We start from the raw sequence: 26,086 nt of genomic DNA, 5'->3' as shown, positions 1-26,086 counted from the left end.
GATACTGAAACGTATAGGGTTGGAGGTGGAAGGCAATTTGAATACCGGACTTTGATGTTTTGACAATTTGTGGTGGGAGAGTAGGTGTTGGTCAATCCTGCCAGGATAGGCAAACCACTGGATATCACAGCTCATTCTAGTCCTTATCTCAACCAGGAACTGACCCAGCACTGGGCCCTTTGAAATGAGTAGGTAACAGTAATATGCTTAGTGCTTAATTTGGGATATACACTGAGATCACTCATAAACTAAAGCAATCGCAGAATGCAGTGGCTGGTTTACTACTCAGGAGTTTCTTATCAGGAGCACATTACAGTTGTCCAAGACCTGCACTCTCTGCAAACAGGCTTCTAGGGTGCATTCAAGGTGTTTGTTATAAGCCTGTAAAGCCCTAAATAGTTGTATATTTTACTGTAATGTAAATAGAGCCCAGAGTGCCCCTCTGCAGCCTCAGAGGTGGGGGGCTTTGTCTGGGAAAGAAAAAGCCTTTGCCCCTTTAAGGATTGCTGCATCCCCTCCCTTCCTCATGGGCTTGAAGAGAGGAGGAGGATGGCACTCTGTTGCTGATTGGTAAGACAGAGTGCAACATAAGCCTATTCACTCCCACATACTCAGTGGGGAGGTCTTATAAGCCCTTCTGCCTGCTCAAGGGTGCCATTCTGTGCTAGGAAGAAGAGCTTCCCCCTCCTTCCTCTCTTGAAATTAGAGTAGGATCCAGTGTGGCAGCCTTGCTGTGGGTATTATGCTAATTAACTTTATGGGGCTAGGAAGGAATTTTGCCCTCACTGCCAAACTGGACTGGGAGGGGTGGGTTTTTTACCTTCCTCTCAGCAGTGCAGGGACTCGGTGGGGTAGGTTCACTTGTAAAACTCATTTTGTCACAACTGGCACAACTTGGCAGGTGCCCAGTTCAGATTGTTCAGTAAGGGGTCTGTTTCCCTGATCAACTGGAATTGGAAGTGGATTAGGAGAAGGTATCCCCTAAAGAAGGTGGGGCAGAGCTCCTAATGTCTGATACAATGAGGAGACAACCCCATCTTCTCTACCCTCTTATCCCTTATACAAGGGGAGAGTGATAGGGAGCATGAAATGGCGCTGGGACCAATTTATTGGGGTGGGGAGGATGATGGCAGCCATTCAGATTGCAATAGGAGGGATGACCTGCACTGAATGAGTTATTGCCCAGTAGTTCTTAGATGTATTGTTTAATAAAGCTGTGGCCTTGCTAAACCACATTTCTGGTGTCTTGTCTTTCTGCCTGCATTGCCCAAGACAAGCATAGGTACCTACTGGGGCTCTTATAAACCTAAATGAATATAACATTGACCTAAAGCCACCACTGCATCTCAGAAATCAGTCTGAAAGTCTGTAACAATGTTAATCAATCCCTTTGCACTGGCCACTGAGCCCTGGTCTACACTAGGACTTTAGGTCGAATTTAGCAGCGTTAAATCGATTTAAACCTGCACCCGTCCACACAATGAAGCCCTTTATTTCGACTTAAAGGGCTCTTAAAATCGATTTCCTTACTCCACCCCTGACAAGTGGATTAGCGCTTAAATCGACGTTGCCGGGTCGAATTTGGGGTACTGTGGACACAATTCGATGGTATTGGCCTCCGGGAGCTATCCCAGAGTGCTCCATTCTGACCGCTCTGGACAGCACTCTCAACTCAGATGCACTGGCCAGGTAGACAGGAAAAGAACCGCGAACTTTTGAATCTCATTTCCTGTTTGGCCAGCGTGGCAAGCTGCAGGTGACCATGCAAAGCTCATCAGCACAGGTGACCATGATGGAGTCCCAGAATCGCAAAAGAGCTCCAGCATGGACCGAACGGGAGGTACGGGATCTGATCGCTGTTTGGGGAGAGGAATCCGTGCTATCAGAACTCCGTTCCAGTTTTCGAAATGCCAAAACCTTTCTGAAAATCTCCCAGGGCATGAAGGACAGAGGCCATAACAGGGATGCGAAGCAGTGCCGCGTGAAACTGAAGGAGCTGAGGCAAGCCTACCAGAAAACCAGAGAGGCGAACAGCCGCTCTGGGTCAGAGCCCCAAACATGCCGCTTCTATGATGAGCTGCATGCCATTTTAGGGGGTTCGGCCACCACTACCCCAGCCGTGTTGTTTGACTCCTTCAATGGAGATGGAGGCAATACGGAAGTAGGTTTTGGGGACGAAGAAGATGATGATGAGGAGGAGGTTGTAGATAGCTCACAGCAAGCAAGCGGAGAAACCGGTTTTCCCGACAGCCAGGAACTGTTTCTCACCCTAGACCTGGAGCCAGTACCCCCCCGAACCCACCCAAGGCTGCCTCCTGGACCCAGCAGGCGGAGAAGGGACCTCTGGTGAGTGTACCTTTTAAAATGCTATACATGGTTTAAAAGCAAGCATGTGAAAGGATTACTTTGCCCTGGCATTTGCGGTTCTCCTAGATGTAGTCCTAAAGCCTTTGCAAAAGGTTTCTGGGGAGGGCAGCCTTATTTCGTCCTTCATGGTAGGACACTTTACCACTCCAGGCCAGTAACACGTACTCGGGAATCACTGTAGAACAAAGCATTGCAGTGTATGTTTGCTGGCATTCAACCAAAATCCGTTCTTTATCTCTCTGTGTTATCCTCAGGAGAGTGAGATATAATTCATGGTCACCTGGTTGAAATAGAGTGCTTTTCTTCAGGGGACACTCAGAGGAGCCCATTCCTGCTGGGCTGTTTGCCTGTGGCTAAACAGAAATGTTCCCCGCTGTTAGCCACAGGGAGGGGAGAAGGTTGAGGGGGTAGTCACGCGGTGAGAGGAGGCAAAATGCGACCTTGTAACGAAAGCACATGTGCTATATATGTAATGTTAACAGCAAGGTTTACCCTGAAAGAGTGTAGCGACTGTTTTATAAAATGTGTCTTTTTAAATACCGCTGTCCCTTTTTTTTTCTCCACCAGCTGCATGTGTTTCAATGATCACAGGATCTTCTCCTTCCCAGAGGCTAGTGAAGCTTAGAAAGAAAAAAAAACGCACTCGCGATGAAATGTTCTCCGAGCTCATGCTGTCCTCCCACACTGACAGAGCACAGACGAATGCGTGGAGGCAAATAATGTCAGAGTGCAGGAAAGCACAAAATGACCGGGAGGAGTGGTGGAGGGCTGAAGAGAGTAAGTGGCGGGCTGAAGACAGGGCTGAAGCTCAAATGTGGCGGCAGCGTGATGAGAGGAGGCAGGATTCAATGCTGAGGCTGCTGCAGGACCAATCCAGTATGCTCCAGTGTATGGTTGAGCTGCAGCAAAGGCAGCTGGAGCACAGACTGCCACTGCTGCCCCTCTGTAACCAACCGCCCTCCTCCCCAAGTTCCATAGTCTCCACACCCAGACGCCCAAGAACGCGGTGGGGGGGCCTCCGGCCAACCAGCCACTCCACCACAGAGGATTGCCCAAAAAAAAGAAGGCTGTCATTCAATAAATTTTAAAGTTGTAAACTTTTAAAGTGCTGTGCTTAAAGTGCTGTGTGGCATTTTCCTTCCCTCCTCCACCACCCCTCCTGGGATACCTTGGTAGTCATCCCCCTATTTGTGTGATGAATGAATAACGAATGCATGACTGTGAAGCAGCAATGACTTTATTGCCTCTGCAAGCAATGATTAAAGGGAGGAGGGGAGGGTGGTTAGCTTACAGGGAAGTAGAGTGAACCAAGGGGCGGGGGGTTTCATCAAGGAGAAACAAACAGAACTTTCACACCGTAGCCTGGCCAGTCATGAAACTGGTTTTCAAAGCTTCTCTGATGCGTACTGCGCCCTCCTGTGCTCTTCTAACCGCCCTGGTGTCTGGCTGCGCGTAACCAGCAGCTAGGCGATTTGCCTCAACCTCCCACCCCGCCATAAACGTCTCCCCCTTACTCTCACAGATATTGTGGAGCACACAGCAAGCAGTAATAACAGTGGGAATATTGGTTTCGCTGAGGTCTAAGCGAGTCAGTAAACTGCGCCAGCGCGCCTTTAAACGTCCAAATGCACATTCTACCACCATTCTGCACTTGCTCAGCCTGTAGTTGAACAGCTCCTGACTACTGTCCAGGCTGCCTGTGTACGGCTTCATGAGCCATGGCATTAAGGGGTAGGCTGGGTCCCCAAGGATACATATAGGCATTTTCAACATCCCCAACAGTTATTTTCTGGTCTGGGAATAAAGTCCCTTCCTGCAGCTTTTGAAACAGACCAGAGTTCCTGAAGATGCGAGCATCATGCACCTTTCCCAGCCATCCCACGTTGATGTTGGTGAAACGTCCCTTGTGATCCACCAGAGCTTGCAGCACTATCAAAAAGTACCCCTTGCGGTTTATGTACTCGGCGGCTTGGTGCTCCGGTGCCAAGATAGGGATATGGGTTCCGTCTATAGCCCCACCACAGTTAGGGAATCCCATTGCAGCAAAGCCATCCACTATGACCTGCACATTTCCCAGGGTCACTACCCTTGATATCAGCAGATCTTTGATTGCGTGGGCTACTTGCATCACAGCAGCCCCCACAGTAGATTTGCCCACTCCAAATTGATTCCCAACTGACCGGTAGCTGTCTGGCGTTGCAAGCTTCCACAGGGCTATCGCCACTCGCTTCTCAACTGTGAGGGCTGCTCTCATCTTGGTATTCATGCGCTTCAGGACAGGGGAAAGCAAGTCACAAAGTTCCATGAAAGTGCCCCTACGCATGCAAAAGTTTCGCAGCCACTGGGAATCGTCCCAGACCTGCAACACTATGCGGTCCCACCAGTCTGTGCTTGTTTCCCGAGCCCAGAATCGGCGTTCCACAGCATGAACCTGCCCCATTAGCACCATGATGCATGCATTCTCAGGGCCCATGCTTTCAGAGAAATCTGTGTCCATGTCCTGATCACTCACGGGACCGCGCTGACGTCGCCTCCTCGCCCGGTATCGCTTTGCCAGGTTCTGGTGCTGCATATACTGCTGGATAATGCGTGTGGTGGTTAATGTGCTCCTAATTGCCAAAGTGAGCTGAGCGGCCTCCATGCTTGCCTTGGTATGGCGTCCGCACAGAAAAAAGGCGCGGAACGATTGTCTGCCGTTGCTCTGACGGAGGGAGGGGCGACTGACGACACGGCTTACAGGGTTGGCTTCAGGGAGCTAAAATCAACAAAGGGTGTGCCTGTACATCAAGGAGTATTTCAGGCAGGACTGCACGGAGGGTTCCAATAAGAAATGGTGCACCTAAGTTATCGTTGTTATTGGAACAAGGAGGTTAGCCTGGCCTCTGATTGATACATGGCTAGATTTACCTCGCTGCACCTTCTCTGTGAATGACTGCAGTGTGATCTAGACAGGGGAGGAGGCAAATGAGTACAAAACAAATCTGGTCTATTTCTTGTTCTGACCCACTCCATCTATCTTTTACATCTTTGGCTGGCAGCAGACGGTGCAGAAGGACTGCATGCCATCCACATCTCATGGCTGCTCGGCAGAAGATGGTACAGTACGACTGCTAGCCATCTTCATCTCTTGCCTGCCTGGCATAAGATGGTACAATACGACTGCTAGCAATCCTCATCTCTTGCCTGCCTGGCAGAAGATGGTACAGTACGACTGCTAGCAGTCCGTATCGCCTGCCCGCTCACCATAAGACGGTTCAATAGGACTGACTGCAGGACTAAAGAGAATGACCTGGTCAAGTCACTCCAAATTTAGTCCCTGCGCCCATGTCTGCCCAGGCGCTCCCAGCCGACGTGGCCAGGAGCACCTCGGACACGACGAGGACGACTACCAATCGTATTGCACCGTCTGCTGCCAGAAGGCAATGGGTTGCTGCTACTGTGCAGCAAAGCCGTACCGCGTCTGCCAGCACCCAGGAGACATAGGGTGACGGTTACCTGAGCTGGCTCCATGCTTGCCGTGGTATGGCGTCTGCACAGGTAACTCAGGAAAAAAGGCGTGAAATGATTGTCTGCCCTTGCTTTCACGGAGGGAACGGGGGCCTGACGATACGTACCCAGAACCACCCGCGACAATGTTTTAGCCCCATCAGAGTGCTCCATTGTGACTGCTCTGGACAGCACTCTCAGATGCCCGATTGTTTGCCATTGCTCTGACGCTGGGAGGGGCGCTTACAGGGTTGGCTTCAGGGAGCTAAAATCAACAAAGGGGGTGGATTTACATCAAGGAGTATTTCGGGCAGGACTTCACGGAGGGTTCCAATAAGAAATGGTGCACCTAAGTTATTGTCCTTATTGGAACAAGAAGGTTAGCCTGGCCTCTGATTGATACATGGCTAGATTTACCTCGCTGCACCTTCTCTGTAAGTGACTGCAGTGTGATCTAGAAGAATGAGTCCCCTAGACAGGGGAGGGGGGGAAGCAAATGAGTACAAAACAAATCTGGTCTATTTCTTGTTTTGATCCACTCCATCTATCTTTTACATCTTTGGCTGGCAGCAGACGGTGCAGAAGGACTGCATGCCATCCACATCTCATGGCTGCTCGGCAGAAGATGGTACAGTACGACTGCTAGCAGTCCATATCGCCTGCCCGCTCACCATGAGACGGTTCAATAGGACTGACTGCAGGACTAAAGAGAATGACCTGCTCAAGTCACTCCAAATTTAGTCCCTGCGCCCATGTCTGCCCAGGCGCTCCTGATCGACCTCACAGAGGCGACCAGGAGCACCTCAGACATGACGATGACGGCTACCAGTCGTACTGTACCGTCTGCTGCCACAAGGCAAGGGGTTGCTGCTACTGTGTAGCAATGCCGTACCGCGTCTGCACCCAGGAGACATAGGGTGACGGTTACCTGAGCGGGCTCCATGCTTGCCGTGGTATGGCGTCTGCACAGGTAACTCAGGAAAAAAGGCGCGAAATGATTGTCTGCCCTTGCTTTCACGGGGGGAGGGAGGGAACGGGGGGCTGACGATATGTACCCAGAACCACCCGCGACAATGTTTTAGCCCCATCAGGCATTGGGATCTCAACCCAGAATTCCAATGGGCAGCGGAGACTGCGGGAACTGTGGGATAGCTACCCACAGTGCAACGCTCCGGAAGTCGACGCTTGCCTCGGTACTGTGGAAGCGCTCCGCCGAGTTAATGCACTTAGAGCATTTTCTGTGGGGACACACACACTCGAATATATAAAACCGATTTCTATAAAACCGACTTCTATAAATTCGACCTAATTTCGTAGTGTAGACATACCCTGAGTGTTGCTTGATTGGCTCCCCAGCAACACTTTTGCTGAAAACATGTCTCAGCCATCACACTATGTGTGCATGCACTCCAGCTTGCCACATTTATTTTTTGGGTTGCAGAAGTCACTTGAAGATGGAGAAACCATTCTGCATTAGATACAATGGTGTCATGTTCTGGCAATTTGTTTGGGAACTGGGCTCAGAGCTACATGTATTGTTCCAAGCTTCCAGGGAATTCAGTGATGGGGAATTCTTTAAAGGGAATTAGTACATGGAGTGGAGGCTTGCAGATTAGGACACATGGAGGCTGGTTCTGGATACTATCTTCTTGAAATGCTTCCCTGTCCTATTTGCATATGGAGAGACAGATTCAAGAATAAGCAGATAGTTTTCTTGTCCAATGCCACATCCCTCTGCACACTATCTCCCAGGAACAAGTGGCTTGTTCACACTTTTTTGTTAAAGTTCCTAACTCTGAACATCTGTTTATAGCAAATCAGACTGAGTATTGACAATGGCATTGCTGATGTTTTGTCTTGCTTCCAGAAGGTCAAGTTTTATGCCTCTATGCCAGGAGCTACTGTGGATTCTGAGGTTGTGTTATATTTTGGAAACTTGAGGCCTGATAACACTGAGACTAGGAGGAATATCAGTAGCTTTTAGGGCATGGTGAACATAAAATGTTACGCTCTCTAACGTCTCATTATTCACGGCTCAAGATGGTTTCCTTAAAAAAAAAAAAAAAAAAAAAAGCAAATTTTCTGTGGCCTTAATTCAGTTATAGCAAGCCATTCCACTATATCTGTGCAGCCAAAAGGCATTTTATTTTGTACCAGTACGGCTAGCTTCCTCAAAAAATGTAGGGGTTTCATATTGTGCACGCTAACCAAAAATGCTCAGTGACTGAGAATCCACCACGACGCTTAGTAAATTGTTCCAATAGTTAATTATTCTCACTGTTAAAAATGTATACCTTATTTCCAGCCTGTATTTGTCTAGCTTCAACTTCTAACCACAGGCTTATGGTATACCTTTTTCTGCTAGATTGAAGAACCCATTATTAAATATTTGTTCCCCACGTACATACTTATTGTCTGTAATCAAGTCACCCCTTTACCTTCTCTTTGTTAAGCTAAATAGATTGAGCTCCTTGCTTCTATCATTGTAAGGCATGTTTTCTTATCCTTTAATCATTCTTGTGGCTCTTCTCTGAACCCTCTCCAATTTATCAACATCCTTCTTGAATTGTGAACACCAGAACTGGACACCATATTCCAGCAGCAGTCGCAATAGGGCCAATCACAGAGGTAAAATAACCTCTCTCCTCCTACTCAAGATTCCCTTTGTTTATGGTAGAGGACCACACAGAAGTAAGTATATAAGAAGTGAAATGCTGTATCTACACAAGATCCTCCAGATCCTATTTCTTGGTCTTTTTTAATAACTGACTGACTTTCAATTATGTTCCAATGAATATCAAATAGTTTTGTTTTCCCTACTAGAGTTTGCTATTGCTAAGCAGCTGTGCCCCATCGAAAATTTTTTTTTATTTAATTCAGAAGTGACTCAATATTGTTTTAAAAATTATTCAAAGGTGAAGGATAATTAACTTCTCAAGCCAAAAACAGTAGTGAGCGATGTTTTCTAGCCTTTGTAGGAAAAGGTTTATTTTTAAAGCCAGTAATATTTGCTTGATTACTCAAGAAGCAAGGTACCACTCAATGTGAGTAATGATTGTAGAACATGGCCCATAGATTATAAATGCAAGCTTACGTTCAAGATGGTCTTCTTGCTTTATATTTAACCTCTTCTAAGGAGCTATTCAAACCATGGCATCAGTTATTGTTTTTTTTTTAAATAATCCAAATGAATTCTACTTTAACTTATTGTATTTCTATCAACTGCTCCTTTTCTTTAAAAGGAAGACAACTCTGTAAGTTTAACACGTACCATATTTTAAAATGTAAGCACATTTGTAAGTAAAATCTGTAATGTCCTAACAAAAAATAAAAATAAAAAATAAAAAAGGGGATGTGCCTTTTATAACTATTAAACAAGAGTTAGTTTAGAGATTGCCCCCTGCCACACAGAAATCAGAGAGCTGTTCTAAACTGAGCCTATTCATTTCATTTCTCATTTTTATGACATCTGAAATTTTCAGAATGTCTTCCCTTTCTGCCTCTTTTCCCCCATCACATATCAGCAGACTATGTAGGCTATGATGCACCATAATATGATTTCTCTGTAGCTTGTAACTCCAGACAAATTTAAACTGTATGAAGTGGCCTTAATGGATCATTTTGTGAACCTCCACACTCACTCTAACAACTAGCTCACAACTATGCTTCTGTCAGGAGAGCAAGAAATTAGGGTCCAATCTCATCAGGTGCTGATTATTCTCAATGCCCATCAATATCAAGGGGAGTTGTAAGAGATTAGAACCTTGTAAAATCCACCCCTTTGTTTCCTTCAAAGTTTAATTATTTAGGCAGTCCACAAACTAGCCTATGGCCCTTAAAGAAGGAGGATTCCCAATCCCCACTCTCTCTGTCTCTCCTTTGTGATATGACCCAGCCACTTAATAAAGTAGGAGTGTCAGGTTTGTTCTGAAAGCCAAATTTCCTCAACAGCAGCTGAGATCACTGCTTTCACTTCATATGAGAAGAACAAAGCATCCTCTTGATAGGTTCAGAAATGTGCCATATTTTCTGGCAAGTAAGGGATAGAAGAACAGCCAGAATCAAGAAGCATACGCATATAAAAGAATGCAAAAGCTTTCAGAGAAATATATTCCTTATTTCTGCAGTGAGATTTTAAACTAAGTGTGACTTTTGTGTATGGAGTTTAAAAGCCCCTTGTTATATCTACTTTAACATAATTTTGCCAGATAGTCATATTAATTTGCACCTCCTTGTTCATTACTTACATTGCCTTTTCTTCTCTGCATACAGATTAATAAAATTTCATGGCCCAATTTTTCAAGGGTGACTAGTGATTTGGGGTACCTTACTTTAGACACCTTAGAGGGGCCTGATTTTCAGGGAGTGAGTGCTCAGCATTTTCTGAACATCAGCTTTTTAAAGCATCTCAGGTAGGATACCTCAAATCACTAGACTATAGAGCTGTACAGCCCCAGTTGCCTCATACTGGATTCCAGATTTATTTTACATCAGAACTAGGAAGATGAGAACAGCCTATCCAGAAGTCTGCATTAGGATAAGGAGAAAGTCAGAAGGTTGATACATGTATATTTAGCAGGGTGAATGGAAATATTTTATATCAGCTCAATACTATGTGTGCACATACGTGTGTGTACCTGCCTTATCTTATGAAAATAATTGAAAACAGCAGCAGTAATAGAACATTTTCCTAAAAGTTTTCAATAAGAAATTAAACTCTTTGCCTGCAAAATGTAGCCAAAATGTTCCCAATTTTCTAATAGACGTAGTAACCAAAGTTAAGAAGAGAAAGTTAATTTCAGCAATAGAATGTAAAGTTCCAAATGACACATTGGAATTCTCCATTCATGTTTCAAGCATCTATTATTCTTTCTAGGGCACCAAGGTGTAGTATGTGAGCACAGACTAACAAAGCTTAAAAAGATTTTGCCCTTTCCATTACAAAAAAGCTTTTTCTCATTCCTTAAAAAACACACAAATCTAGAAGTGATGAAAGATATCAGATTTACAGCACTGGAAACTGATCTGATCTGAATTTGAATTAATGACCTGGATGTAGCCTGTTACATTATTCTGACATCACATACACTTTAAGGATGCCCTTAGAATTATCCATTTATTTCTAGACAGCCTGGAAAAGAGGTCTACTTGTGTCATCAGTGTGCTTTAAACTAAAGCTGTTCTAATTGCTCTAGGAAAAAAGAATAAAAAATAATAATCAGAATAATCTTAAAGGATGCTGGAGACAGTTTTACTGATTTATGGGTGTCCCATACATTAGACCTGACCAATAACATTGGGTCTGATTCTCCTCACACATATACTAGTTTTACACTAGTGTAATTTCATTGATTTTAGTGGTTTATGCTGGCTAAGTAAGTTCAGAATCAGGCCCCTTTTGCCTGAGCATTTTGCAGTACAATTTCAGTATGTATTATGTAGACACTTTCTTCTAAGGAATAGATTGAGTATGACAGAAAAACACACCTACCTTTCTTCATCTACTTTCTCATTTAATAGTGAAAATCTAGGGCAAAGGATATAAAGGATTCAGATGGAATGCTAAACACCAGGAAATGAACTGGGGGTGGGGTATCACATTTCCTAATTGTCAGACTTATATGATCTTAATCCACTTCAGTCTGTTCTCAGTTTAAAGATAGATCCCAAGACTTAGTTATCAGTCACCACATTCATTAGGTTTTTAATCTGGCCACCCATCCTAAGCACAATGAGAAGACCAGACATTATGGGTCTTGTTGCAGGTCATCCTCCACAGACTGAAATGAATATAAAGATTCAATGTGACTTGAATTTGGCAGAGGCAGAGCTGTCACCTCGATACAGATTCAGTTTTATTTCCAGACATCCTAACTGCTTCAATTATATGGTATTTCTTTAGACTGATTGATTTTTTAATAGGGAAAGAGCTGATAATTTTGTATATTTTACTATCTTTCTGGAACTGGCAAAAAATGCACATTCCTTAGTCTCCCTAAGAGAAGTAAAACGCTGTTTCATGGATACATACTTCAAGTGAAAAAGGCAGGCAGTATCATCCAGCACTGAAATAAGAGACAGCTATGCTGCTAAACCACTGAATGCATTTCAATAAAAAAAAAAAATCTTTAAGAGCAAAAAAACCCCCCAAAAGTACACAAGCAACTACAACCCTACAGTACTGTACACAACTAAAAGCAAAAAGTTATATAATGTGCTATCTACTTTCTCTCTCATCACAGGTATGATTTAATTGCAGGCACGTCAACTTTGCTGTGAAGGTAACCAAGAACTAGCTTTTTTTAAATTGTTGCTCTCTAATAAATCATTAATGTGTTAATTCCACATCAAATTTGCAATTAATTAATGGACTGAGTAACTAACAAATTAAGTATATCTGCAAATCTATCTTCAGTGAAATATGATTGTGGTTCTGAAATCATGTGTATTTAAAGTTAATAACAAAACACTTATATTTTATTGGTGAAGGAGAGGAGATCTTGTAGCCTGTTCAGAAAGTTTTATTGCTATTTGTACATTAACTTTCTCCTGAAAATAGATATTAGGTTTATAAATTGGTGTGTGTAATGGTAAAGGAGCAATATGTTGTGCCACTTAGAGATATTTAAATATATTTATTTCATACACACACACATATATAAAATATATATATTTAAAAACTTATCAAAAAGTGCTTGTAAGAGTTACTATTGAAAACAATCAATATAATGTATGTCCAAGGCAGCAAGTATATCAAAAATTAATTTTCAGAGACTCAAAAATTGTTTCCCCAATTACTTTTTAATTATTTTTAAACATAAACAGTCAAAAACAGGTATTCTCTGCAACTGAAGCAGCATAGCAGAACTTGAAAAAAAGCATAATTTACTTAGTTTTATGTGGATGTTCTAAGACATTTGTTTACATTCTACAAGTAGACTACACTGTGAGTTTATAGTGCTTATTTGTATCATCTTGTTAAAATACAACTATATTTCAGCTTCCTTCTCTTTAGTTAAGACTAATACTCACCTACAAAGGTAAGCAGAATCACCAATAGGAGGATGAGAGCACAGATACATGGAATCAGTATTAGTAGCAAAAGTCGAAGGTATTTGGCAGAAGCCAGCTTCTGAGAGCAACCATCCATATTATCTTCATCTGTTCTTAAGACCTGAAACACAGAAGAGTTCAGTTTTATCATTCTGATGTAACTCGGAAACTCCAATGATATATTTTAAGACTAGTGTTATCTGATACACATAACAGCAGTACTGCAGAAATATATGCCATAAATATATTTAGGTCATGAATGAAAGGTAATATAAAAATTTAAACTGGCCTGTCAACAAATAAGCAGTACACATAAGTTACATGTTTAACTCATTCTTCAATGTGTCAGAATGTATAGCTCCACCACCAGCATTTCAGAAACTTGTTTGCTGAACTTTTTAAATGGTTAGGCTGAGTGAACGTCATTGCATTTTGACAGTCATAAAATACATACAAAATTTTAAACAATAGAGGCTAAATTCTGCCCACCTTACCCAGATGTGCAGAAAGTAGTCCATTAAAAAAAACAGTTATTAATGGCTGCATAACTGACTCCATCTTTTCAAGGATATATTATTAAGGAATCTGTCAGTCTGTTATAAATCCTGTTTTAAATAATAATACTCAGCTCTTAAGCACCATGATGCTTTTACATCTTCAACACACTTTACAAACTGTAAGTTATTATTCCTCACTGCACACTCTGAAGCTGATAAATATTATTTCCACTTTACAAATGGGGACATGAAGGACTAGGGATCTTAAGTTGAATTTTCTGAACTCAGTGTAACTACTCAATGTGCATAAAGTTAAACATGTGCAAAAGTCTTTGAAGGATCAAGTTTTAGAATGCATGATGTACCCAGAAAAAAAAAGTCCTTATATGCCAGAACTGTATTCAGGCCTATGCTTCAGTCTACTAGAAAAATACTGTCCTTTTTAAACAGAGACAAAACAAATTATTTACATGTTTAACAGGAAGAGTGGATTTATTGTCATTCAATTTTTGTAAAAGTACATACATAATCCTGGTTTTAAAAAATTTAAAATTCTACAAATTTTTTTTTTTTTTGCTTGAAAGACTCTAGGGTGAACAACATGCATTTGATAAGGTCATAGGATGGTAAAGTTATTAATTTCAGACTGCGTCTCCCCTAAAGCTGACTTATCAGTTGAGTGATATGAGCAATTATCTAAGTTCTTTGTCAGGAAAATCTAAGTTAAGTATCCTCACACCTTCTTGTCAACTGTCTAAATGGGCCATCTTGATTATCACTACAAAAGCTTTTTTCTCCTGCTGATAATAGCTCATCTTAACTAATTAGCCTCTCACCGTTTGTATGGCAACTTCCAACTTATCTGTAAAAAGAAAAGGAGTACTTGTAGCACCTTAGAGACTAACCAATTTATTTGAGCATGAGCTTTCGAGAGCTACAGCTCACTTCATCAGATGTATACCGTGGAAACTGCAGCAGACTTTATATATACACAGAGAATATGAAACAATACCTCCTCCCACCCCACTGTCCTGCTGGTAATAGCTTATCTAAAGTGATCATCAGGTGGGCCATTTCCAGCACAAATCCAGGTTTTATATACTTTATATATATATACTTTATATACTTATCTGTATATATCTATATATATTTGCTTACTATACGTTCCATGTTATGCATCCGATGAAGTGGGCTGTAGCCCACGAAAGCTTATGCTCTAATAAATTTGTTAGTCTCTAAGGTGCTACAAGTACTCATGTTTTTTTTTGTGGATACAGACTAACACAGCTGCTACTCTGAAACCAGTCATACTGAAGTTTGTCCCTTTTGCACTTGATAGAGGGAGACGGTGACAGGACACAAGAGTACAAATGCATCCATTACCATGACAGTATCTTACCCCAAACACATAGAAAGGGACTCTGGGAAGCTGAAATCCATAACCTATGACTGGGATCTTTGCCCACCATATAAATGCCAATGGTTAAGTGTTCTCCCACTGGTAGTTTCTGTTATAAATGCCTTTTTGTGGAGAACAGGATACCAGATTGTCTGACATAAACCAAAGTTTGACTGCTGCTTAAGAAACTGTTTCTTAACACAGGTTTCAGAGGAACAGCCGTGTTAGTCTGTATTCGCAAAAAGAAAAGGAGTACTTGTGGCACCTTAGAGACTAACGAATTTATTTGAGCATGAGCTTTCGTGAGCTACAGCTCACTTCATCAGATGTTTACCGTGGAAACTGCAGCAGACTTTATATACACACAGAGAATATGAAACAATACCTCCTCCCACCCCACTGTCCTGCTGGTAATAGCTTATCTAAAGTGATCAACTTTTAGGTGGAGGGTGAGAAAACCTGGATTTGTGCTGGAAATGGCCCACCTGTTGATCACTTTAGATAAGCTATTACCAGCAGGACAGTGGGGTGGGAGGAGGTATTGTTTCATATTCTCTGTGTGTATATAAAGTCTGCTGCAGTTTCCACGGTAAACATCTGATGAAGTGAGCTGTAGCTCACGAAAGCTCATGCTCAAATAAATTCGTTAGTCTCTAAGGTGCCACAAGTACTCCTTTTCTTTTTGTTTCTTAACACAGAGGTCTTACTTATTTATGTCCTAGGCTTAGCCCTCCCTTTTATGGAGGTGGCTGAGAAGATTGCAGATGACAAGTATCTAGAATAGGATTCTTTGGCATCATCCAATCCATCCAGTCCTAGAATGGCACAAACAATACTGGTGTGCAAGATGGATGCGAGACAACTCCCCATCCAAATAACAAAGGAGCTATCATCTGTTTTTGATACGATTGATTATGAGTTGCGGGTGACCAAATTGTATGGACAGGAGGAAATTACCAGGATTTCATGACTGTGGTTCCATTTATTTCTTTTGAACATCACTGGGTAATGTTACTCATCTGCACTGAGAACCCTCCAGTATGGAATCCCACACAGATTTCTTGTGTCACCATTGCTGTTCAAAGTAACATCGAAAACTGATATGGCAGCAGCATAGCCTGAGTTATTAGCAGTAACTCATGATACCCAAATAAGCATTGCTACCTCTTCTTATCACAGTTATTCAGTCTCAGCACAGTTGCATTGTCTGGCTCAGGTTGCAGGTCAAGCTACAGATGATAGAGATATTGCTTTCATGACAAGGAGAGCATTTGAAGCTGTCACTTTGGGGCCGGGGTACTGCTAGCTTTTGATATGGTTTTCCCGAGTGAGTTGACAGGACTCCCAACTTAGAGGCCACAACAAACTGAATATGGAAACCAATGTTTCATCAGTGGCCAGGAGTACTTTTTTAACCCCAAAATATTCAGAAGTTGCAATCTTTTTTCTGGACTAAGACCAGAATCCAGGCTTTTGTGACCTCTCAGCTAAATTACTGCAATGCACTCTTTAGGTTGTATCTACTGCACAGTATGCACAAGATTCTTCACCAATGAGAGTCCATGAGCAGAACTTGCGGTCTAATGTTCAGCAAGTGCACTTCAAAAACTAATCATTTCAGTTTTTAAGTCCCAGGCAAAGCCTATTGAAATCATCCTGGCTCATAACCATTGACGGACACCTAATTCTCCATGAACATGTATTTAGTTCTTTTTTTAATGCTGTTATAGTTTTGGACTTCACAACATCATCCCCTGGCAAAGAGGGAATAGTATTCCAATAGTAATAAAGTCCTTCACTGCGGCTATTCCAGGAGATAAAAGACCTTTCATGTATAGCTGACAATGGTGGGAACTATTGCCCAATTGCTAAAAGTAACTGGCAGTCAGTGTAAATGCTGACCCATGGCAGTACCAAAAGCTGAGCTTAAGAATAATGGAGATATAATATCAGACATCATAACAAAGTTTTGTAGTCACGTACAGAACTGAGAAAACAGCCAGCAGTGTAGGACCATCAATTTACTTAACTAATTTTCAATTTTCTTCCTTGTGGGGAAAAGGAGATTTAACATTGGTCCTACATGAGATCTTAATTCTTTATTCTGTGCTGTGTGGCATATAAGTGAAAATATGAGAATAGAGTTGCAGCCACCATAGTACAGTTGCCTGAAGAGTCATGTAAGGCGAGACCTAAAACATGTTATGACATACCTGTCATGCCAGTGCAGACATGAACTTCTAAAAGCCCTTCACCATGTGTTCCTCAGTCTCTGTGAGAGACAATTACCCGAGTGCTACTGACATCTATGTGAGCCATCGTATGCAAGAATCTGTGTACTAGAGATGTATCACAGGAATCAGAAATATTTAAAAGCATGACCAGTAATGGTCAAAATGGTTATAAAGATCTTAAATGTTGATTTAATAGTTTTCGTATCTACCTATTGCTAATACATATTTTAGATATTTTCTTTATTACAATTCAGTTGCTAAAGGCAACCAAAGTAAATCCTAACTATTTCACTGACAATCTACTTTCACAGATGTTAATGGGATATTACGGAATTATTAGATATAAATTTGTATCCAGTGACTGCCCAGGAATTGAATGCTGAAGAGATAATTTTATAAAAGACCCTTAATTGCTAGCATAGTGATAACAGCAAAGCAAATATTTATAAAACAACTAAAAAGGACTGTTCTGTTTTTCCTCTTGCAGAAGGAGTTCTTATTACTCAAGCAGAAACACTAGACTAATTTAACATTACCATCAGTGAATCATCAGGAATAAACTCAATAAACTTGTTTTCTTTCAGTTGAGCATCTTTATGTTTTTTATTCACCCACATATATGGAAAATGTGAAATAACTAGAGGTTGTTCTGACAGAGGGCCATTCTCTAACACAAATGAGAAAACTTGAGGATATTGATTAAAAAGACTGGGCCTTTTCAGCTTTGAAAAGAGACAAGTAAGAGGAAATATGATAGGTCAATAAAATCATGAATGGTGTGGAGAAAGTGAATAAGGAAATGTTATTTACTCCTCCACATAACACAAGAACCAGGGGGTCACTCAATGAAATTAATAGGCAGCAGGTTTAAAACAAACAAGCAAAAGGAAATACTTCTTCACATAACACAGAGTCAACCTGTGGAACTTATTACCCGGGCATGGTGTGAAGGCCAAAACTATAGCAGGGGTCAAAAAAGAATTAGATAAGTAGATGGAGGATAGGTCCATCAATGGTTATTAGCCAAGATGGCCAAGGATGCAACCCCCATGTTCTGGGTATCCCTAACCTCTGACTTCCAAAAGCTGGGAGTGGATGACAGGGGATGGATCACACAATAATTGCATGTTCTCTTCATTCCATCTGAAGCACCTGGCATTGGCCACTGTCGGAAGACAGAATACTGGACTAGATGGAGGATTGGTCTGACCCAGTATGGCTATTTTTATGTTCTTATGTCCAATAGAGTTAATTATAAAAGCATTCCACTTGCTATATTATAGAATCCCTGACGCCATTATCTTCCCTGCCACCACCCAAACTTTGGGATGGGCCAGAAATTAGAATCATAAGGTCAGAAGGGACTACAAGGGTCATCTAGTCTAACCCCATGCCAATATGCATGATTTGTTGTGGGTAAGCCATCCAAGACAGATGGCTATCCAGCCTCCTTTTGAAAACCTCCAGCAAAGGAGCTTCCACAACCTACCTAGGCAATCTAGTCAATTCATGCACCAAAATTTGTCCTAAAGTAAAACTTTCGACTACTTGACCCTCAGGAATAAATGCCACCCCCATCACAGCAAGGGGTATATATCCAATAGAACCAACAGGGGAAAGACAAACCCTGGAGTCCTGAGAGAAGGGGTCAAGGGAGGGGCAAGCTTGACTGCTCAGGGCTTTCCCACTCAGAATACATGTGACAGGTTTCAGAGTAACAGCCGTGTTAGTCTGTATTCGCAAAAAGAAAAGGAGTACTTGTGGCACCTTAGAGACTAACACTGCACTTAGGACGGAAGAATCCAATGCACCACTACAGACTAGGGACCGAATGGCTCGGCAGCAGTTCTGCAGAAAAGGACCTAGGGGTTACAGTGGACGAGAAGTTGGATATGAGCCAACAGTGTGCCCTTGTTGCCAAGAAGGCCAATGGCATTTTGGGATGTATAAGTAGGGGCATTGCAGCAGATCGAGGGACGTGATCGTTCCCCTCTATTCGACATTGGTGAGGCCTCATCTGGAGTACTGTGTCCAGTTTTGGGCCCCACACTACAAGAAGGATGTGGAAAAATTGGAAAGAGTCCAGCGAAGGGCAACAAAAATGATTAGGGGACTGGAACACATGACTTATGAGGAGAGGCTGAGGGAACTGGGGATGTTTAGTCTTCAGAAGAGAAGAATGAGGGGGGATTTGATAGCTGCTTTCAACTACCTGAAAGGGGTGGCTCTAGACTGTTCTCTAGACTCCGAAGAGGATGGCTCTAGACTGTTCTCAGTCGTAGCAGATGACAGAACAAGGAGTAATGGTCTCAAGTTGCAGTGGGGGAGATTTAGGTTGGATATTAGGAAAAACTTTTTCACTAGGAGGGTGGTGAAACACTGGAATGGGTTACCTAGGGAGGTGGTGGAATCTCCTTCCCTAGAAGTTTTTAAGGTCAGGCTTAACAAAGCCCTGGCTGGGATGATTTAGTCGGGGATAGGTCCTGCTTTGAGCAGGGGGTTGGACTAGATGACCTCCTGAGGTCCCTTCCAACCCTGATATTCTATGATTCATTCCCCCTTCTGAGAAAAGGGTGAGAAGGCTGGGGGATGGGCTGAATCCTAGCGGTGAGGATGAAGGGGGCTGACCCTGAATATTGGTTATTTGACAGGGAGACCATTTAACGCTGCACTGGACCCAAATAAATGCCTGGTTTTGTTTTGGTGTCTCTCCCCACACTACAGCTAATAAAGTTGCAGCCTTCCACTTTAAAAATTCATCACTTTGCCTGCGTTTATTTCTCCTGCATGTCCTGATCAAAGTTATGTTGTTTAACTATTGCTGACCTGGTGGACAGGGTGTTGTAGCAAGAAGTAGTACTGTAAATGCCTTTGTAGCATGAGAGTACATAAACTTCCCTGTATAAATAAGACAGATATAGACTCGTAATGACAATACCAAAGAGTCATAAAAAGTTGATCCAATGAGGGTTTCTTTCAATTAAGTTATGGGCTCACTGGTAGTCTGAAAACTTAACCTTCATTTTGTGCGGTAATAAAAATCATTTTTCTTTAACCTAATCAGTTTCCATATCAAAACAGGTGTCAGCTGTGAATATATAGCATGCTTAAAACATCAAACTGCAGGCTAAAACATTCTCTCCTACTGAACTGCTATTAACTGCTACTTAGCTGAGCTCCATTCTTCCTGTATTGATTGCTATAAAGAAAATAAAACTTGCAATAAGCATGAGCTAATTTTAATTCAGTCTACAAGAAAAACCTAGTCTGATGATAGCCAAAACACTCCTTTAATCCCCACTGTCCACAGCGCAGCTGGCTCTCTCAAGTGAGAAAGGCTCATTCTGTCCCATTCTGCTACTTTGCCTGCATCTGGTCTCAGCCCACTGTGAACCAAATGTGGGGGACAATGCACAAGAAAGATACAGAATGGGGGACATCAAAAAAATCAAAATGCTGTGGGAGTCATTCCTTCAGTTGAAATATTTTTCCTGTAACCTCAGTTTCAAAATTCTTTATTTCTGATGTAAACAATTTTCAACAAATGTGTTTGTCACAGAGGTAACTTTGGGACTATAATGAGGGACATTTGAGTGATACAGTGTTCACTATGTGTTAGAGCAGGGTTCGGCAACTACAGCCTGCTGGCCAAATCCAACCCGCCAGCCATTTTAATCTAGCCCTTGAGCTCCCACTGGGGAGTGGGGTCTGGGGCTTGCCCCACTCCAGCGCTCCAGCCAGGGAGCAAGATTGGGGGCCACTCCATGGGTTAGAACATATGTTCAACTTAGCGATCAATTTTCCATTACTTTGTCACCTCAAGATTACATAACTGCAATGTACACTACACAGGGCTACACCTTTAATCAACTCAGAAATGTAAAATAGTTCAGAAGGCAGTAACTTGCTTGTTAAGTAGTTTCCCACCACCAGCACGTAACAAGAGTGCTCTGTGATCTGCACAGGCAGCCTGTGGATCACCAAATTGAGCTCAGAGTGTTAATATTGACCTATAAAGTCCTAACTGGCTTGGGATCTTCCTGTTTAAGGGACAGGCCCTCTCCCCATGCCATACTGCTACACCTGTTGTGAGAAGAGGCAATCAAACTGGAGCTCCCTCCTTTTAAAAGGGAGGTAACTGCTGGTATGCTATTCTTTGTGGGACCTTAGACTTTGGAATTAACTCCAACTGCACACCACCCCACACTTTGGTCAGGGAACAGTGTAGGAGCATCGCTTTTCCCAGGTTGTTATTGAGGAAGAAGTGAGCTGACGGCTGGGAAGTGCTCACTGAGGCTGGAGTCTGTGGCTATAGTCTGTTTCTTTTCATTACCTTCTGGTCTGGAGAGAGGCTGCTGTATTTCTGTATGTTTAATATATGGTAAGTGCCTTCTTAGAGCTTTAGGTAAGTACCTATTTTATGTTTACAAAAACCTAAAAAAACCCCAAATATACTGCATGTATGCCAAGGCTTGGTTTAGAAATCAGAAAGTTATTAAAATTCAAACTACAGGCCTCAAATCTGACCTGAAGCTAAGCTAAACTCAGCACAGCTCAGGATGAAATAGGGCAAAGGGCTGGGAGGAGGATGGCTATTTGCCCTCTTTTTAGTTTCCTTGGTTTCTGGGTATCCAGCAGAGCACTGGTTTAATCTGGTCTCCAATGTAGATAAAGCCAGAACAGCTTTATGCCACCCACCCTTACAGCTCTCAGTGTAGAGAGGTAGTAGGGGAGAGGTGCTACATTCCTCAGGAAGGCTGCTGCAGTTAATTATAAATTAGAGCAGCCCTCCTGAGGAATGCAGCACCTCTCCCCCTATCATTGCTCTACACTGAGAGCTGTGAGGGTGGATGGCATAGAACTGTTCTGCCAATTCCCTGCCCCCTGGGAAACCCCCTTTTCCAGGAGTAATATCTCTGCACTGGTTCCACTATTTTAACTGCTTCTTTTCAACAATGAGTTGGTAGCGTAGTATAGCCATAGTGCAAGACAGAATCATAGAAATGTATGGCTGGAAGGGACCTTGAGAGGTCTAATCCAGCCCCCTGTGCTAAGGCAGGACCAAGTAAACCTAGACCATCCCTTACAGGTGTTTATCCCACTTCTTCCTCAAAACCTCCAATGATAGGGATTCCATAACCTCCCTTGGAAGTCTATTACAGTGTTTAACTATGCTCATAATTTGGCAGTTTTTACTGATATCTAACCTAAATCTCCCTTGCTGCAGATTAAGCTGATTCCTTCTTGTCCTACTTTCAATGGACATAGAGAACAACTGATCGCTGTCCTCTTTGATCAGGCCCCTCCTCAGCCTTCTTTTAGAGACTAAAAATACCCAGTTTTTTACCCTTTCCTCACAGATCACGTTTTCTAAACCTTTTATCATTTTTGCTGCTTTCCTCTGGATTTTCTCCAATTTGTCCACATCTTTCTTAAAGTGTGCAGCCCAAAAGAGGATACAATACTCCACCTGAGGCCTCACTAGTGCTGGATAGAACAATTACCTCCCATGTCTTACATACAACACTCCTGTTAATACACCTCAGAATTATATTAACTTTTTGCAACTGCATCAAATTGTTTGGCTCATATTCAATTTGTTACCCACTATAATCCCAGATCTTTTTTCTGCGGTACTATTGCCTAGCCAGGTTTTCCTCATTTTGTAGTAGTGCATTTGATTTTTCCTTCCTAAGTGCAGAGCTTTGTACTTGTCTTTATTGAATTTCATCTTGTTTATTTCAGGCCAATTCTCCAATTTATCAATGTCATTTTGAATCCTAATCTGTCCTCCAAAGTGCTTGCAACTCCTCCCAGCTTGGTGTCATCCACACATTTTATAAGCATCCTTTCCACTCCATTATGCAAGTCATGAATGAATATGTTGAAAAGCACTGGACCCAAGACAGACCCCTGTGGGACCCCACTAGATACATCCTCCCAGTTTGACAGTGAACCATTTAACAGTCTTTCAATTAGTTATGCACTCACCTTCGTTCATCTACATTTCTTTAGTTTGCTTGTGAGAATGTCATGTGGGACTGCGTCAAAAGACTTACTAAAATAAGAATATATCACGTCTACTACTCTTCTTCCCCCCTCCTCCCCGCATCCATCCACTAGGCCAGTAACCCTGTCAAAGAAGAAAATTAGGTTGATTTGGCATGATTTGTTCTCGACAAATCCACGTTGACTATTACTTATTGCCTTATTATCTTCTAGGTGCTTACAAACTGATTGTTTAATAATTTGTTTCAGTATCTTTCCAGGTAACAAGGTTAGGCTAACTGGTTTATAATCCCATAGTATAGGCTAGAATTAGAATCACTATACCTAGTTATATATCTCAGTGTGGCAGTCTCCATGGTAAATAGCGCCAGGTTGTACTAATGACTATCATGATCTCCATACGTTTTATACTGTGAGCCAGGCATATCTCCTAATTTCCATAAAATCCAATTACTCAGCCCTTTCCAAAATTTATAATGGAGAAGGAAGAAAGAGGACATTTATCAGAGAACTTGGGAATTGGTTTTCCTCTCAAGGGAAGCACTGCTGAACACCTTTTATCACAAAGTGCAATGATTTGTTAAGTATGATTTTCTCAACACTGTACAATGCACGTGTGTTATGGAATCAGTAAATTGTAGGAGTCAGAGTAACTTGCAGTTAGACAGATAGCCATGGATGCTTCAAAAGTCTTACAACCTGATCTTGCTGAATTTTCAACACAATTTTGGCCTACAAAGTACTTGAATTGGTGACAAACTAACTCAAATTCTAGGCTCTTTCCTTGTCTGTAACAGCTGCAGGTAAAGGTGTAAAAACAACGAGGAGTCCTGGTGGCACCTTAGAGAGGCCTCATTAGTGCTACAAAAAGTAATTTTCCCTCTGTTGATATTCACCCCTTCTTGTCAACTGTTGGGAATGGGCTACATCCACCCTAATTGAATTGGCCTCGTTAGCACTGACTCCCCACTTGGTAAGGCAACTCCCATCTTTTCATGTGCTCTATATTTATACCTGTTTACTGTATTTTCCACTCCATGCATCTAATGAAGTGGGTTATATACCACGAAAGCTTATGCCCAAATAAATTTGTTAGTCTCTAAGGTGCCACAAAGACTCATTGTTTTTGCGGATACAGACTAACACGGCTTACCCCTCTGAAAGGTAAAGGTGTGCGACCTTGTTGTATATTTGCACCAAACCTAGCACAATGATGTCCTGGACCATGATTAGGGGTCTTAGGCACTACAGTAACACTAATAGTAAGAAGATGATGGTGATAAGATTAAGCTTTAACATCAAGATATCAGCCTATTGGGTGAATTTAAGAAACATCATTTGAAGAGAAGACAGAAGCGAACAACCCTGGAGATGAAATATCAGCTGAATGAAAGGGATGCGAGTGTTGTGAAGGAACAATGTAAACAGAAAGGGATCACACTTAGTCATAGACTTGAAAGATATTCAGCACAAAGCGTTCAGTATCAGACAGAGAACAGACTCTTCATGAGAGACTCTAAGAGATTCTTTGATCTGATGGGCATTAAAAGCGGAATAGGAAAATCGGAAAAAATAGAAAGCTAGTAAGTAATGTGGAAGCTACTGGAAGGAAATCTGGTATGAGAATGTACAACATAATCAGACAGAGGGCTGGATTAAAAATGTGAGAAATTAAAAAATCACACAATAGAAGACGATGCAGGAATATCAAAGAAATAAATAGATGAGGTACTGAGAGGAATGAAAAATTGGAAAGCACCCAGACAGCTGGGGTGCATGGATTCTGGCTGAAACACCTAACAACTCTCCATGATTGTTTATTTGAATAACTTAATAAATGTTTGAAGAACAGATGCCCAGGATGGATAGTGACAGGGAGAATCATCCTCATGCAAAAACAGAAGAAGGACACAGTGATCCTATGAATTACAGGCCAATCATGTGTTTACCAACTATGTGGAAACTTCTAACAGCAATTTTGGCAAAGGAGATCCAGATAGTGCTAGCTCGCATGGAATGCTGCTTCCTGAGCAAAAAGGTAAACATTCAAGGGACAAAAGATCACATCAGGCTTTACAAGAGAATCACAGAAGATACAAAACAAAATGAAAAATTTAGAGATAGTGTGGATAAACTACCAAAAAGCATATGACATTCGTGGATCATCAAGACACTGAAAATGCACAAGATTCATCCAAAGATCGTTTCCTTTCTGCAGCGATCTATGGTTAACAACAGGAACATTCTGTTGGGGAAAAAATAAACATCTAGGCCTGTCATAAATATAAAGGGAAGGGTAAACCCCTTTGAAATCCCTCCTGGCCAGGGGAAAGCTCCTCTCACCTGTAAAGGGTTAAGAAGCTAAAGGTAACCTCGCTGGCACCTGACCAAAATGACCAATGAGGAGACAAGATACTTTCAAAAGCTGGGAGGAGGGAGAGAAACAAAGGGTCTGTGGGTCTGTCTATATGCTGGTTTTCTGCCGGGGATAGACCAGGAATGGAGTCTTAGAACTTTTAGTAAGTAATCTAGCTAGGTATGTGTTAGATTATGATTTCTTTAAATGGCTGAGAAAAGAATTGTGCTGAATAGAATAACTACTTCTGTCTGTGTATCTTTTTTGTAACTTAAGGTTTTGCCTAGAGGGGTTCTCTATGTTTTTGAATCTAATTACCCTGTAAGATATCTACCATCCTGATTTTACAGGGGGGATTTCTTTCTTTCTATTTACTTCTATTTTTATTAAAAGTCTTCTTGTAAGAAACTGAATGCTTTTTCATTGTTCTCAGATCCAAGGGTTTGGGTCTGTGGTCACCTGTGCAAATTGGTGAGGCTTTTTATCCAACATTTCCCAGGAAAGGGGGGGTGCAAGTGTTGGGAGGATTGTTCATTGTTCTTAAGATCCCAGGGTCTGGGTCTGTAGTCACCTAGGCAAATTGGTGAGGCTTTTTACCAAACCTTGTCCAGGAAGTGGGGTGCAAGGTTTTGGGAAGTATTTTGGGGGGAAAGACGCGTCCAAACAGCTCTTCCCCAGTAACCAG

At 42.1% G+C, this 26,086-nt stretch overlaps 2 protein-coding genes across 6 annotated transcripts in view; one reads left to right on the top strand and one right to left on the bottom strand.

The window, feature by feature from the left end:
• Positions 1-26,086, bottom strand: part of CORIN (corin, serine peptidase) — a 331,431-nt gene that overhangs the window by 268,723 nt on the left and 36,622 nt on the right. For all 5 annotated transcript variants that reach the window (XM_075127943.1, XM_075127945.1, XM_075127946.1 and 2 more), the window contains exon 2: positions 12,886-13,027. In XM_075127943.1, the coding sequence (XP_074984044.1) occupies positions 12,886-13,027 (142 nt within the window). The remainder of the gene's footprint in view (positions 1-12,885; positions 13,028-26,086) is intronic.
• On the top strand, positions 1,409-3,623 carry LOC142068294 (myb/SANT-like DNA-binding domain-containing protein 7). The gene is made up of 2 exons (XM_048848406.2): positions 1,409-2,346; positions 2,935-3,623. Exons 1-2 carry the CDS (start codon positions 1,763-1,765, stop codon positions 2,990-2,992), a joined length of 642 nt encoding a protein of 213 aa, XP_048704363.1. The 5' UTR covers positions 1,409-1,762; the 3' UTR covers positions 2,993-3,623.

Source organism: Caretta caretta, chromosome 4 (assembly GCF_965140235.1).
Source record: "Caretta caretta isolate rCarCar2 chromosome 4, rCarCar1.hap1, whole genome shotgun sequence".
Classification (NCBI taxonomy): domain Eukaryota; kingdom Metazoa; phylum Chordata; order Testudines; family Cheloniidae; genus Caretta; species Caretta caretta.
This window is presented reverse-complemented; position numbering and strand designations above follow the sequence as displayed.